We start from the raw sequence: 15,471 nt of genomic DNA on the forward strand, positions 1-15,471 counted from the left end.
ATCTGCCTTCTTTCTGTCCCTTACAATAACTGTGGTTAAATAATGAACAGTGTTATGTTTCTAGATGGCTTTAACCATTTCCTACCCCTTACCTACTTCAGTGGATTTCATATTTTTGCTTTTTAGCACAGAAACCTTTTTTCCAAAGGAAATTGTATGTAGAACTCTACACTATAAACTTATGAAAGCAGAAACGTTTGATTGCCTAGGAATGGCATGGTAGTTCACAAGCCACCCCAAAATGACCACACTGTGATGTTTAAGATATGGGACTAAGTATTGACCTCATCCCACTGTTGTATGAAGAAATGATCCTAAATGAGATCGGTATTTAGGGTTTCAAATACCCATCTTATGCCAAGAGCCCAAAAACACAAAGAAAGATGTCATTTATGGTAAAAATGATGAAACTCATAACTGAATTTTGCAAGTTCTGAAGCAGTCAGGCTGGGATTTGCGCATGGGCTGAGGATTCAGTCAGCCTTCGGCAAATGCAGAGCCCAAGCTGGGAGGGGTGGTGGGGGGGCGGGGGAGGGGGGCTCTGCTAGAGGAGACACTGACTCTAGGACAAAGGGATGGAATGTAATGTAACCCAGGCATATATGATTTCTTGTGTCCCTGTTCCTTATGGCTGCAACTGGTTTCAGAACTTGCTCAGTGTGCCTATGCATCTTGCTGTAGCTACTAGACATCTCTCTTCTCCCCTGCTTTTCTTTCCTGACCAGGTGACCTATCCAGGAAGGATTAGACCCAGACTCTGTACTCTCCACTCTTTTCTCACCTCCTTCCTTTTTTCTATGCCTGGTGGGAGCTGGACAGTTTCATCTCTTGCATGTAAGTGTATCTGTGCTTCTAGTGTTCAGTAAAGCATGTCTGTCTGAATGTGTTCCTCTTCCTTCCTGCTTCCCTTCCTGTTCCCTGTGTTGTCTCAGAGCATGCCTGTCTCCTGACCTTGTGGGGCCATTGTTGACTGGAGCTCAAGTTGCCAGATAGTTTTTTCTAAGTGGAGGCAAGAGTTGAGTCGACTCTTATTTTTTCCCCTTTCTGAGCCTCCCTTTACCTCAAATCTGTCAGTTGCCTGGGCTCAGAGGTCAAAGCTGCAATAGATCACAGAGTCTTAGAGCTAACCAAAGCAAGTGCCCCACTCCTTGGCAACAGCATATAGATCTTTGTTCCCTTCTCACCCCCTTCTTTCCTTTACTTTTTTAAAAATTTATTTTTTATGGATTTATTTTTTTAAGCTTATTCATTTTGAAAGAGAGACAGCGTGTGTACTCAAGCAGGGGAAGGGCAAAGAGAGAGAGAGAGAATCCCAAGCAGGCTCTGCCAGTGCAGAGCCCAATGGCGGAGCTCAATTCCACAAACCGTGAGATCATGACTTGAACCGAAATCAAGAGTTGGACACTCAACAGACTGAGCCACCCAAGGCGCCCCCCTTTTTTTTTTTTTTTAACAAAACACATTGAGGGGTGCCTGGCTAGTTCAGTTGGTAGAACATGAGGCTCTTAATCTCAGGGTCATGAGTTCAAGCCCCACATTAGGCACAGAGCTTACTAAAAAAAAAAAAAAAAAAAAAAAAACCCACACTGATTATCTGTCAGTTCTGGAAGTCAGAAGTCTGACAGTCTCACTGGATTTCTCTCCTTTACTTTTTATGGTCCATGGTAAAGAACTAAAAAGACTTTGCTTGATATGCAGGGTAGTTTTGATTAGAAAACGTTTTTCCAGTCCAAACTCTTCATATGAAAATCTAAAACCGAAAAGCTGTGGTTAAGAGGTAAAAAGATTCAGGCTGCCTGAGTGGCTCAGTCGGTTAAGTGTCTGACTCTTGATCTTGGCTTAGGTCATGATCTCATGGTTCTGTGAGTTCAAGCCCCACGTTGGGATCTCTACTGTCAGCACAGAGCCCGCTTCAGATCCTCTCTCCTCCCCTCCTCTGCTTGCTCACTCAAAAATAAACATTAAAAAAAAAAAAAAAGGTGGGGGGGTGTCAAAATACAACTAGCAAGGTAGCAGGGAGATTAAATGAAAGAATCATTCAGTAATATTCTTGAGGGCCTACTTTGTGCAGGCTCTTCCCCGGACCCCAGGGAGACAGTAGAACCATACAGACTCATTCTCTGCACTGACAGCATGGAGCCTGCTTGTGATTCTCTCTCCCCCATTCTCTCTGCCCCTCCCCCGCTCACATGCTCACTCGCTCTTTGTCTCAAAATAAACATTAAAAAAAAAAAAGTAAAGATTCACAGACAGCAACATGATTGGGGCTGGGATTCTTCTCTTGATGACTGCCAATCCAGTTTTCTTTTCACCAGACTGGTATCTTGGCAATGCTAAAGTTGCACAGAAGTGGTCTTGCCAGTGGGAAAATGGACAAGATTGGAGAAATAGTGTCATAGGGTATTAAGCCCGAGGACAGTAAAACTACTGAAGAAGGCCTAGTTATGAATCAGCTTTGGGGATAAAGCAACAGTCAGGATAACCAACATGAATAACTGCAGTGGCCACAACCATCACGAGATAGAAGCGATGGTGACGGCCATCTGTATTGTTTGTATCGGCCTTTTCTATTTTTTGAAGTGCGGGAGGAGAAGAGCATCTGGAGTTTCCCTCAGACCTCAACCTGGCCTCAGAGAATGATTTCACCTCCCTCGGCTGGTCCTGAGAGACACACACCCCCCACTGCCAACACAGCTTCTTATTCCATAGGGAACAGAATCAGAGATGAGGAGAGAGAAACTGAGAAAGAGGCAGAGGATACCTTTTCACGATGGTATCCATGGCGCAAGTAGTGTCTTGAGTCAGGTGCCACCAGAAAGTGGGCCACGGTGGGAGCAGTGCCCAAACATGGGCTGTGTGGTCTTACAATAGCAGACAAGTTCTGTCCTCACCTTTCGTACTTCTGGCCCCGTCCCACGCAGGTGTCAAAGGACGATCGCAGTGATGTGGAGAGCAGCTCAGAGGAAGAAGAAGCGACCAGCAACTCAAAAAGCCCCTGTGGCAGCAGCTCCAGCAATGGCGCCAATCGGGTGAATGGTCACATGGGAAGCAGCTACTGGGCTGAAGAGTAAGGTGGTTGGTGTGGGGACTAGAGCACACATGGACTTGTAGGGCCACTGGCAACCTGCTCCTCTCAGGCCTCCCCACCTACACTCTTGTGACTAGGGGCTCTGCAGGGCACTGAGGAGAATCAAAAGAGCAAATATTTTCACTTAAAAAAAAAAAAACCAACTCTGCCATTTTGTATTTAATAGCCTCCAGTTCTTTCGGTAATGTTATTTGCTTTGTGGGTGTGTGTGTGGGTGTGTGTGTTTGTCTGCATGTGTATGTGTGTGTGCATGTGCATGTGTGCATATGCGCGAGTTTCATTTCCTGGGTTGGGGCACAATACTAGACTGGGGCCGGTAGGCCTTGTGCCCCCTTTGAACCCACCTCAATCCCAGATTTGGCTGCATCTTGAGTAATGCTGGCTCTGGACTGTCCCTTCCCTTGTTGTCCATGGCTTTTGAAGCTATGGCCATCTGAATGGAACAGCAGAGTTCAGCTCCAGGTTTCTGCACTGTTACTCCTCGGAGCTCGAAAAGTCACACGAAGTTGTACAGAAACAGATAACCATGGATGGATGATCAGGGTTTTTGTGGCCCCTAGCTAGATTCCCTTCCTACCACCTGGTAGTGACAGGGTCCTGCTGACGCCCTGCACTTCACTCAATGGTACGCAGGGAGCGGGAGTGGGGGAGGGTGAGCTGAGGGCTGGAAGAGGACCATAGCCACTGGGCGAGCCGCTAAGGGTTTATACTGTTGTTTACTCTTGTGTGATTAAAAGTGCTTCAACCCTCCTCTGCTGTCTCAGCCTCTTCAGTGACTCTATCCCCAATTCCCTGAATCCATACACTAATTCAGAAAATGTTCAGACCTGATTCTAAAGGCTCTTAGACACATTTTTTTACTTTCTGTGCATTGCTGGAAAGAGTGCCTACATTTTATGGCTTTATGTATTAAGAAAAAAATAGGGGCGCCTGGGTGACGCAGTCGGTTAAGCGTTTGACTTCAGCCAGGTCACGATCTCGCGGTCTGTGAGTTCGAGCCCCGCGTCGGGCTCTGGGCTGATGGCTCAGAGCCTGGAGCCTGTTTCCGATTCTGTGTCTCCCTCTCTCTCTCTGCCCCTCGCCCGTTCGTGCTCTGTCTCTCTCTGTCCCAAAAATAAATAAACGTTGAAAAGAAAAAAATTAAAAAAAAAAAAAAAAAAGAAGAAAAAAATAAACATGCATAGTAGTCACAAAAAATACTGAGCAGATATATGCATGTTATCAAACCAACAAAGGATTTGGTTGAAGACACTTTCAGATACCCTTATTTCCCATACAGAGACTACCAGTTAACATTTAAAAGACTGCAATAAGGGGCACCTGGGTGGCTCAGTCGGTTGAGCGTCTGACTTCGGCTCAGGTCATGATCTTGCGGTTCGTGAGTTTGAGCCCTGCATCAGTCTCTGTGCTGACAGCTTGGAGCCTGGAGCCTGCTTCAAATTCTATGTCTCCCTCTCTGTCTCTGCCCTTCCCCTGCTCATGCTCTTTCTCTGTCTCAAAAATAAACATTAAAAAAAATTTTTTTTAAAAGATTGCAATAAAGGAGTCTAAGAAGATGTTCCCTCTTTTAGTTCTGTTTTCTTTTAGCCATGGAAAAACAGTCTTCCTAATCCAGACTTACCTGTAGTTGAGGTCCTGGCAAAATTAACAATGACATTATTCATCTCAGAGTAGTTTTTCATTTAGCGAATATTCAGATTGTCATAGTATTTCCAGATGTTGTCGTGTACATTAAGGCATATGGAGTGCTTCACTGTCAGGGAGATGGGTGAAAACTGAAAGAAACCAGTTACTGTTCTAAGAATCAGATACTTGATGTTCACTGACATTACTGGGATAGCGACACTGCTAAACTCACCTTATTGAGTGGCTGGCTTTTGAAAAGACTTACTATGGGGGCGCCTGAGTGGCTCAGTAGGTTGAACGTCCGACTTCAGCTCAGGTCATGATCTCACTCTCTGTGAGTTCAAGCCCCACGTCAGGCTCTGTGCTGACAGCTCAGAGCCTGGATCCTGCTTCAGATTCTGTGTCTCCCTCTCTCTCTCTGCCCCTCTCCTGTTTGCACTCTCTCTTTCTCTCTCAAAAATAAATATTAAAAAAATATTTTTAAAAAGTTTTTAATAAAAAAACAAATAGACTTACTATGGGGCATGCAAAAATTTCTAAAAAAAATCTTACATAGTTATTTGGTCGAGCTAAAGTCTTACATTTAGTTCCTCAAGTTGCCTTATTAGTTGAATAGACTAGTAATTGTGAAATATGAAATTTATTTTTGTAAGATTCTGTTTTTTATAGCATTTATTTTTTTTTAGTGTTTACTTATTTTTGAGAGAGTGCATGAACAGAGAAGGGGCAGAGAGACCGAGATAGCATCCAAAGCGAGCTCTGTGGTGACAGCAGAGAGGCCAACGTGGGGCTCAAACCCATGAGCCATGAGATTATGACCTGAGCTGAAGTCACTTAACCGAATGAGCCACGATCAGTGTGGAGCCTGCTTAAGATTCTCTTTCTTCCTCTCTGCCCCTCTCCCCTGCTCACACACTCACTCTCTTAAAAACATTAAGAATGTCATCTAGACTGGCACACATCACTTCCACGGTATTCTATTGGTCAAAGTAGTCACAGAGACCACCTAGATTCAAGATAGAGACTACAGTACCTCTTGATGGGAGGAGCAAGGTCACTGCAGAAGAACGTGTAGAATGGGAGACACAGCTGCTTTCATCTTTGAAAAATTCAATCTGCCACACTGAGGACATGGAGTCTCAAACTGCTCAAAAAGACCAGTGGGGCGCCTTGCTGGCTCAGTAGAATATGCTACTCTTGATCTCGGGGTGGTGAGTTCGAGCCCCACGTTGGGTTAGGCACAGAGATTACTAAAAAAACAAACCCAGATTGCCCATCATCTATCATGAGCTATCACGTTATCGCAATCCTAAAAGTAATGGTACGAGTTTCGTTCCTAAGTGATTCAGTACGCTGGTTGTAAACCAAGTTCTTCAGACTTTAGATCCAGTATTTCAGGCAGGGAAATATTTTCAGTTCAATGAAATATTTAAGTGCCTTCTGGGTGGCTCTGTCAGTTAAGCATCCACTTCAGCTCAGGTCATAATCTCATGGTTCATGAGTTTGAGCCCTGTGTTGGGCCCTGTGCTGAAAGCCTGGATCCTGGAGTCTGCTTCAGATTCTGTGTTTCCCTCTCTCTCTGCCCCTCCCCTGCTTGTGTTCTGTTTCTCTCAGAAATTAACATTAAAAAAAAATTTAAGTGCCTACTTTAGGATCGGCACTGTGGCAGAAGCTGGGGACACAAAGATGAACAAGATCTGGGTTTCTACTCTAAAAGAGCTCAAATACCCCGAGTAAGGGGGGAAAAATAACTACAATGTGATAAGAATTATTATTTTTTTTAAGTGTTTATTTTGAGAGAGACACAGCACAAGTGGGATTGGGGCAGAGAGAGAGGAGAGAGAATCCCAGCCAAGCTCCACACTGTCAGCACAAAGCCCGACGTGGGGCTTAAACCCACGAAACTGTGAGATCATGACACAAGCCGAGATCAAGAGTCAGATACTAAACTGATTGGGCCACCCAGGCACCCTAAAACTATTTTTTTTTCCTAACGTTTATTTTTGAGAGAGAGCATATGCACAGTAGAGGAGGGGCAAAGAGAGAAGGGGACAGAGGGTCCAAAGCGGACTCTGCACTGAGAGCAGAGAGCCCAATGTGGGGCTTGAACTCACAAGCCGTGAGATCACAGCCTGAGCTGAAGTTGGATGCTTAACTGACTCAGCCACCCAGGCACTCTGTGATAAGAACTATCCTAAATTATTCTTGGCAAGATGGGAGAAAACTTGAAATTTGAAGCCAGGCCATTAAAGATGAGTTTTGCTAGGAAAACAGAAATGGAAAGGTATTATGTTTAGAAGAGATGTCAAAGTATATGAAAGAGATCAGTTCTGGCTTAATGCAGGCTAAAATAACCTGAGACAAACATCTAGAAATGGTACATAAAGGTCACTTTTTAAAATATATATTTTTGGGGGCCCCTGGGTGGCTCAGTCGGTTGGGCATCCGACTTCGGCTCAGGTCATGATCTTGCAATCCGTGAGTTTGAGCCCCGCATCGGGCTCTGTGCTGACGACTCAGAGCCTGGAGCCTGTTTCAGATTCTGTGTCTCCCTCTCTCTCTGACCCTCCCCCATTCATGCTGTGTCTCTCTCTGTCTCAAAAATAAATAGACGTATAAAAATAAAAAATAAAAGAAAAAAAATATATATATATTTTTTTTTAAGTTTATCTATTTGAGAGAGAGGGAGAGAGAGAATCCCAAGCAGGCTCCACAATGTCAGTGCAGAGCCCAACGTGAGGCTCAAACTCCCCAATCATGAGATCATGACCTGAGCTGAAATCAAGAGTCAGACATTTAATGGACTGAGTCACCCAGGTGTTCCCTGGTTTTTTGTTTTTAATGTGTAGCTGAGCTTCCAAGAAAGGGACACAAAAGACACAATGAATTACTAGAGGGATAAGGGGAATATACTTGCCAATGCTGACAAGAGACAAGACCAAGCAGGAAGCTGGAAATGAGACCTCCAGTTAAAGCTGGGACCCTGAGATAGCAACAGTCTTAGTAAAAGAGGGGAAACTGAAAAATGCATCCAGCTGGCAAAAGAAGAAAGCAAGGAAGTTTGCTTGGGCTTGTGGAGTCGGAAGATTCCAGAGTTCCAGGCCCATGAAACGGGCCTACATTTCATGTGAATTTGAGAACTTTTTTTTTTTAATATGGAATTTATTGTCAAATTGATTTCCATACAACACCCAGTGCTGATCCCAACAAGTGCCCTCCTCAATACCCATCACCCACCCTCCCCTTCCTCCCACCCCCCATCAACCCTCAGTTTGTTCTCAGTTTTTAAGAGTCTCTTATACTTTGGCTCTCTCCCTCTCTAACCTCTTTTTTTTTTTCTTCCCCTCCCCCATGAATTTGAGAACTTCAAATAGCTACTTCCTGTGTGGTCTAGGAACCGTCATGACCCCCACCCCCACCCCATCCCCAAGTAAGAACTTGCATGAAAGTGGTCTCAGGTCAGTTATCCATGGCACTGCTCTAGAGAGACATGTGCATGATGATGCAGACCACGTGGGATGCTTACGCTACCACCGCCACCACCTCCCAGATAAAAAAGCTCTAGAAGACTATCTCTGTCAAACCTGCAACACCTTTGATTAACAAAATCTTGTTATCCAGAATACAGATACAAAGAAACAAAGACAACCCAATAGTAAGACAAAGGCAGGGGAAGGAGCAAAGGATATGAATAGGCAGTTTCTAGAGGAAACATATGCTAATGGATAAGAAATCAACAAAAAGGTGCTCTACCTTACCAGAAGTCAGTATGTAAATTAAAACGAACAGAAACCACTTAACACCACTTTGGAAAAACAGCTTAACAATAACTAGTAAAGCTAAATATTAGTAATAATTATTCTTGGGAGAAAGTAGCATATGGGCCCAAGGAAACTACACTTTTCTAGGGGGGAAAAAGTGGAGATGTCTCCGTGATCTTTCACTAGAGGGATGGAATAAATTGATTTACTCATGCAGTTGGAATATTATGTCGCGATTAAAAACTAGGTTTTCTTGGGGCACCTAGGTGGCTTGGTTGAGCAACTCGGTGCTGGGTGTGGAGTCTGCTTGGGATTCTCTCTCTCCTCTGCCCCTCTCCCCGACTTGCATGCACACTTTACACTGTCTAAAATAAACAAAAAAAACAAAACCCACTAAGTTTTGTCAATATGGATGTACTAGTCTGAGCCAGTAGGATGGAGATATAGCTATCTAGATATCTAGATATCTAGATATGTTTCTTAATTTGTTATAAGAAATTGGCTCACATGGTTGTGGAGGCAGAGAAGTCCCAGGATCTGAAGTCAGCAGTTGGAGCACCAGGAGAGCTGATGTATTTCCAATCTGATTCTGAAGGCCTGACAAACCAGAGAGCCCATTGGTATAAGTTCCAGTCCGAGTCCAAAGACAGAGGAAGGCCATTGTCTCAGTTCAAAGACAGTCAAGAGGATAGAAAGCATTCTCTCGTAGTATGCCTTTTTGTTTTAATTCAAGTTGACAGTTGACAATGGACTGACTGAGGCCAAACCACACTGGGGAGGGCAATAGGCTTTACTTCGGTCTATGGATTCAAATGTTAATCTCATCCAGAAAAGCCCTCACAGACGCACCAGGAATGTTTAACCAAATATCTGGGCACTCCGTGGCCCAGTCATGTTGCCACATAAAATTAGTCAGCACGATGGATAAATAAATGTCAAAAACAATGTTGAGTGAAAATGGCAAGCAAGCTTCAAAAGAATATGTCCCTTTTGATGCCATTAACATTACTTTTTTTAACCCCAAAATAATATTAAGGGCATTTCTATAGTAAAAGTATGGAAACATATACAGCACGAGAAGGATGGATAGTGTTTATCTCTGGGAAGGGAAGATGTGGATAAGGTGGGTAAATGGCATATTTTATTTTTAGTGCTTTAAATACATTTGGGGTATTTCAAAAAAATTTTAGTGTTTATATATTATTTATTTTGAGAGAGAGTATGCACGCATGCAAGAGTCGTCGAGAGAGAGGGAGACAGAATCCCTAGCAAGCTCTGTGCAATCAGTGGAGAGCACAACGCAGGGCTCAAACTCATGAACCTTGAGATCATGACTTGGGCCGAAATCAAGAGTTAGATGCTTAACCCACTGAGCCACCCAGGTGTTCCTCAAAAGTATAATGCATTGGCAGGGAACTGGAACTTGTTGGGAGTTGGATCAAAGTGGGAGATGAGAATACGAAGATGGCTTGGGGCCATATAGTGAAGGACCTTGACTTTCATGCTGAAGAGTTAAATTTTAGATGGTAGGTTATGGGAGCCCTCAAAGGTTTAAAGCAACAAATAAGTCTTTGAAAAGTACTCACGGGGAGGGTATCTTACTAATTGGGACTAGACCTTAGAGGCACAGGAAATGGAAAAGGAGACTATGAATTGACATAGACTGATAGGTAGCAAGGTTACAATCTGTACCACCCTCACCTCAGCCATCTGCAGTTGTTTTTTTCTTGTTCAATAAATAGTCTTTTGAAGAGCAGGCCTCACCAAGAAATTTAGCCACAAAACCTAGGCCTATAGAAAACAAAACAAATTTGGGATCTTTTTTCACTCAAATGACTGCTCTATGAAAGACATCTAGGAAACAATACCAAACTTATTGGCAGCAACAGGGCTCTACTGACAGTAGTTTATTATAAGGAATTGGCTGACTGAGTCACAGAGGCATTCCTTTTTATGGCTCCGCCTGGCTACTTTCCTTCACTGTCCCCTCCCTGCAGTAGGGTTCCCAGGACAAACTATAACCTTGCCAGCAAAGCTGACCTTGACTAACACAGGGTGTGGAGAGCCATGGTGTCCCAGGCCTTGCCCATTACTGGCTCTCTTCTGAGTCTCTGGCCTCTGAATAATAGAAGAAACCAGAGAAAAGCAAACTCAATCAACACACACCACATATTTTACGTATATATAAACACACTGGAAATGGTTAACACTAGTCACTTCTGTGTAGGGAAATGATGAGGAATAGAGGGAGTGACAAGGGGTACTTTTACTTATCTCTATTTTTTAAATATTTTACATTGGAAATATATTCATGTATTCAAAAAAAAAAAAAGCTTACTGGGGCGCCTGGGTGGCGCAGTCGGTTAAGCGTCCAACTTCAGCCAGGTCACGATCTCGCGGTCCGGGAGTTCAAGCCCCGCGTCAGGCTCTGGGCTGATGGCTCGGAGCCTGGAGCCTGTTTCCGATTCTGTGTCTCCCTCTCTTTCTGCCCCTCCCCCGTTCATGCTCTGTCTCTCTCTGTCCCAAAAATAAATAAACGTTGAAAAAAAAAATTAAAAAAAAAAAAAAGCTTACAGACTAGTAGATATGATACAAATAAACATCTTTTTCCTTGAACAAAAAAAAAACCAGTAACTATTTTTGAAGCAAGCGTGGCAATAAGTTGATAACAGTTAAAACTGAGGGATGGGTATAAAGGTTTTATTTCTATTCCCTCAGCTTTTGTATATGTTTGAAACTCAACAGATATTTTTATTATACAAGCTATATATATGTGCTCATCATCAAAAAAGGAATTAAGAAAGTACATGACCTCTCCATTTGCCCCAATAACTATGAATGCTTGGTATACAGCCTTCCAAAACCACTTATCAGATAACCACATGTATACAAATGTTCCTTTTAAAGCAAAAATGAGATCATACTACACATATTCTGCTAGTTTTGACTGATCAACATTCCACTTTGTGGTATACCATTATTCTTTAACTTATTTAACACTCTTTGTTATGGGGCACCTGGGTGGCTCAGTGGGTTGAGCATCTTTCTTCGGCTCAGGCCATGATCTCACGGTTCGTGGGTTTGAGCCCCACATTGGGCTCACTGCTGTCAGCATGCAGTCTGCCTTGGATCCTCTGTCCCCTTCTCTCTGCCCCTCCCCTGCTTGTGCTCTCTCAAAAATAAACATTAGAAATTTGTTTAAAAAAAGATTAAAATATTGTAAATAATATCCTTATACAAATACCCTGTGCGGTTGTATGAATATTTCTAAGGCCTAGAGGCTTAGCAGTGAAATAGGTAAGAGTATAGACACTTTACATTTTTCATAAAGACCCTACAAACTTGTCATTTCCATTAGCAAGAGAATGCTGTTATTTAAATATTAAAAGTGCTGTGAAAGGGTACATAACTGGTTGCTATGGAGCACAAAAGAGGTCTTAAATATCACAACAGGGATCCAGTAGCCAGTGGTTCTCATCTATAAAGTCCAACACCTACTTTTGTTTCTTGTGAAGGCATTTAAGGGCATACATCTCCTGACACCAGCTTGGGCTATGTTCTGAAGGTCTGCATGAAATACTTTGTTTCATTGCTTTAAATTAAGTTGAAAATTTGTGTTTTTTCTTTAAGGGTTGCCAGGAATATTTCATTTCCGGCAAGTTGAGATTATTTATTTATAATCTTATTGGATGTGATAAGAGAATACAGTCTTTAAGATTCCTACTTTAAAATTTTTTAAGGATTTGTTTTAAAAAATTGTTTTGGAGGGGTACCTAGGTGGCTCAGTCGGTTAAGTGTCCCACTTTAGCTTCAGGACATGATCTCAGTTTGTGAGTTTGGGCTCCGCATCGGGCTCTGCACTGACAGTGACGGGGCAGAGCCTGCTTGGGATTCTCTCTCTCTCTGCCCCTCTCCCACTTGCTCACACACTCTCTCAGAATAATAAATAAACTTAAAAATAATAAAATAAAACTTGTTTTGGAATAGTGAATACAAATGTTTCTAAGTGTTCTATGGTCATAGAAAACTGTTCCATATTACACATACACATACATGCACATATACATGTCAGGTTTGTTGTTTGTATTATTTCTCAGTCCTTATTCTAGTGCTGTTCAGTTCCAAAGTATAATAAAGTCCCTCACTATAACCATATTTTTATCCTGTTCTTGCATTCCTAGGAATTTTTGCTTTAGCTTCTTAGTTGCTTTGCTGTTTGTTGCAAACAAATTTATGATCATCCTTTCTTCTCAAGTTATTTTTCTTTACATTAGCAAATGATCACTTTACTGTTTAGTATTTTTCTTAATATTGTCACTCCTTACATCTGTCTATGTTCTTCAGGAATGTCTTAGCCATCTATTTGCAATTTCTCTTTATTAATGTTTATTAGAAACTACCTACAACTTGGATTTGCTTTTTTAACCCAATCTATTAGTCTTTGTCTTTTAATTCAGTCCATTGATATTTAGTGTAATATCTCATGAACTTGATGGTATTCACCTTGACAGCAAATAGGTCTATTCTTCTTAATTAAATACAGTTTATGCTCCATAAAGACTTAACAATTGCTTGACGGTTTCAACAAGCTACATTTGAAATGACAGTGGGTGCTCCAAGTGAAAATGACCGTCAGACAATTAGAGGTAAAGAAGCACTGGACAGCTATATATTGGCATTATCTGTTCTATTAGAGATTTTTTTTTTAAGTTTTTATTTAAATTCCAGCTGGTTAGAGGCACCTTGGTGATTCAGTCAGTAAAGTATTCCCCTTTGGCTCAGGTCATGATCTCGCGGTTTGTGAGTTTGAGCCCTGCGTCAGGCTCTGTGCTGATAGCTAGGAGCCTGGAGCCAGTTTCAGATTCTGTGTCTCCCTTTCTCTGTCTGCCCCTCCCCCACTCATGCTCTGTCTCCCTCTCTCTCAAGAATAAACATTAAAAAAAAATTTTTTTTTTTTATTTCCAGCTAGTTAACATACAGTATATTAGTTTCAGGTATAGAATATAGTGATTCAACACTTTCATACAACACCCGGTGCTCATCACCCCAAGTGCACTCCTTAATCCCCACTTCCTATTTCACCCATCCCCCTACCCACCTACCCTCTGGTAACCATCACTTTGTTCTCTACAGCTAAGAGTGTTTCTTGGTTTCTTTTTTTTCCTTTGCTCATTTGTTTCTTAAATTCCACATGAGTGAAATCACAGTCTTTCTCTGACTTATTCTTCTGATTAGCATAATATTCTCTAGCTCCATCCATGTCTTACAAATGGCAAGATTTCATTCTTTTTTATGGCTGAGTAACATTCCATTGTGTGTGTGTGTGTGTGTGTGCGCGCGCGTGCCCTATCTTTATCCGTTCATCACTGATGGACACTTGGGCTGTTTGCATAATTTGGCAGTTGTAGATAATGCTGCTATAAACATTAGGGTGCATGTATCCCTTTGAATCTGTGCTTTTGTATTCTTTGAGCAAATACCTAGTAGTGCAGGGGCACCTGGGTGGCTGAGTCCGTTAAGTGTCCGACTCTTGATTTCAGCTCAGGTCATGATCTCACAGTTTGTGGGGTCGAGCTCCACATCAGGCACCATGCTGACATCACAGAGCCTGATTGGGAATCTAGCCCTCCCTTTCTCTCTGCCCCTCCCCCACTCATGCTTGTACACTCTAAATAAGTAAACACTAAAAAAAAAAAAACCCTAGTAATGCAATTGCTGGATCATAGGGTAGTTCTATTTTTAACTTTTTGAGGAACCTCCATACTGTATTCCAGAGTGGCTACACCAGTTTGCATTCCCACCAACAGTGCAAGAGAATTCCCTTCTCCACATCCTCACCAACACCTCATTTCTTGTTGATTTTAGCCATTGTGACAGGTGTAAAGTTTGCTCATTGTAGTTTTGATTTGCATTTCTCTGATAAGTGTTGAGCATCTGTTCATGTGTCTGTTGGCCATGTGAATGTCTTCTTTGAAAAAATGTCTATTCATGTCTTTTGCCCATTTTTTAATTGGATTGTTTTGGGGGTGGTGAGTTTTTGTTTTGTTTTTAAGTAATCTCTATACTCAATGTCAATGTCGGGCTTGAACTTACTTACAATCCCAAGATCAAGAGTTGCAAACTTTGCCAACTGAGACAGCCAGGCACCCAGGGTGTTGAGTTTTATAAGTTCTTTATGTTTTGGATACTAACCCTTTATCAGGTATGTCATTTGCTCTATTGGAGTTCTCCAGAGAAACGGAACCAACAGGTTAGAGAAAGAACAAAAGTGAGAGTGAGAGACTTATTTTATGGAATTGGCTCACATATTGTAGGGACTGGCAAGTCTGAAAAATGTAGGGCAGGCTCGCAGGCTGGAAATTCAGGTAAGATGGATGACGTAATCCAAGATCTACAGGCTAGAGCGGTGCCTGGCTGGCTCAATAGGTGGAGCATGTGACAACTGATCTCGGAGTTGTAAGTTCAACCCCACTTTGGATATAGAGATTGCTTAAAAAAAAAAATCTACAAGCTGGAAACTCAGGCAAGGTTTCTGGTTTGTTTTTTTTTTTTTTTAAGTAATCTCTTCACCCAATGTGGGGCTGCAACTTAAACAACCCTGAGATCAAAAGTTGCATGCTCTACAGACTGAGCCAGTCAGATGCCCCCCATGTTAGTCTTATGCAGTATTCCTTCTTTGGGAACTCTCTGTCTTTGCTCTTAAGGCCTTCAACTGATCGATGAGGCCCATCCATATTATGGAGGATAATCTGCATTACTCAAATTACTAAATTACTGATTTAAATGTTGATTACATCTAAAAAATACCTTCACAGCAACATCCAGACTGGTGTTTGACCAAACAACTAAACACCATCGCCTAGCCAAGGTGACGCAAAATTAACCAACACCTCAGCACCACAGCAAAAGATGACCAAATGTGAGTGAATTATATCTAAAACACCTACTTTATATAACAAGTATTTTTAACACTCCTGTTACTATCCTTAAATACAA

At 42.2% G+C, this 15,471-nt stretch overlaps 1 protein-coding gene and 2 long non-coding RNA genes across 7 annotated transcripts in view; 1 reads left to right on the forward strand and 2 right to left on the reverse strand.

Moving 5' to 3' along the window:
- Positions 1–2,992, reverse strand: part of LOC121038587 (uncharacterized) — a 31,036-nt gene extending 28,044 nt beyond the window's left edge. Inside the window, exon 1 of the long non-coding RNA XR_005794403.1 lies at positions 2,892–2,992. This is a non-coding gene — a long non-coding RNA (uncharacterized LOC121038587). The remainder of the gene's footprint in view (positions 1–2,891) is intronic.
- The window catches only part of CERS5 (ceramide synthase 5), a 33,458-nt gene extending 29,620 nt beyond the window's left edge, over positions 1–3,838 (forward strand). For 3 of the 5 annotated variants that reach the window (XM_040488177.1, XM_040488174.1, XM_040488176.1), the window contains one exon: positions 2,922–3,838. In XM_040488177.1, coding sequence (XP_040344111.1) covers positions 2,922–3,033 — 112 coding nt within the window. In that variant the 3' untranslated portion in view covers positions 3,034–3,838. Of the gene's footprint in view, positions 1–335; positions 337–725; positions 835–2,921 lie in introns of all 5 variants that reach the window. The other 2 variants (XM_040488179.1, XM_040488175.1) reach the window with 2 other exon arrangements.
- Positions 3,839–8,000: 4,162 nt separating this feature from the next.
- On the reverse strand, positions 8,001–10,861 carry LOC121038588 (uncharacterized). The gene is made up of 2 exons (XR_005794404.1): positions 10,814–10,861; positions 8,001–10,266 (listed from the first exon to the last, which is right to left on the reverse strand). It is a non-coding gene; the product is annotated as an uncharacterized LOC121038588 (long non-coding RNA).
- Between the last annotated feature and the right edge of the window lie 4,610 nt (positions 10,862–15,471).

Source organism: Herpailurus yagouaroundi, unplaced genomic scaffold (assembly GCF_014898765.1).
Source record: "Herpailurus yagouaroundi ecotype Mexico unplaced genomic scaffold, PumYag 166, whole genome shotgun sequence".
NCBI classification, from domain to species: Eukaryota; Metazoa; Chordata; class Mammalia; order Carnivora; family Felidae; genus Herpailurus; species Herpailurus yagouaroundi.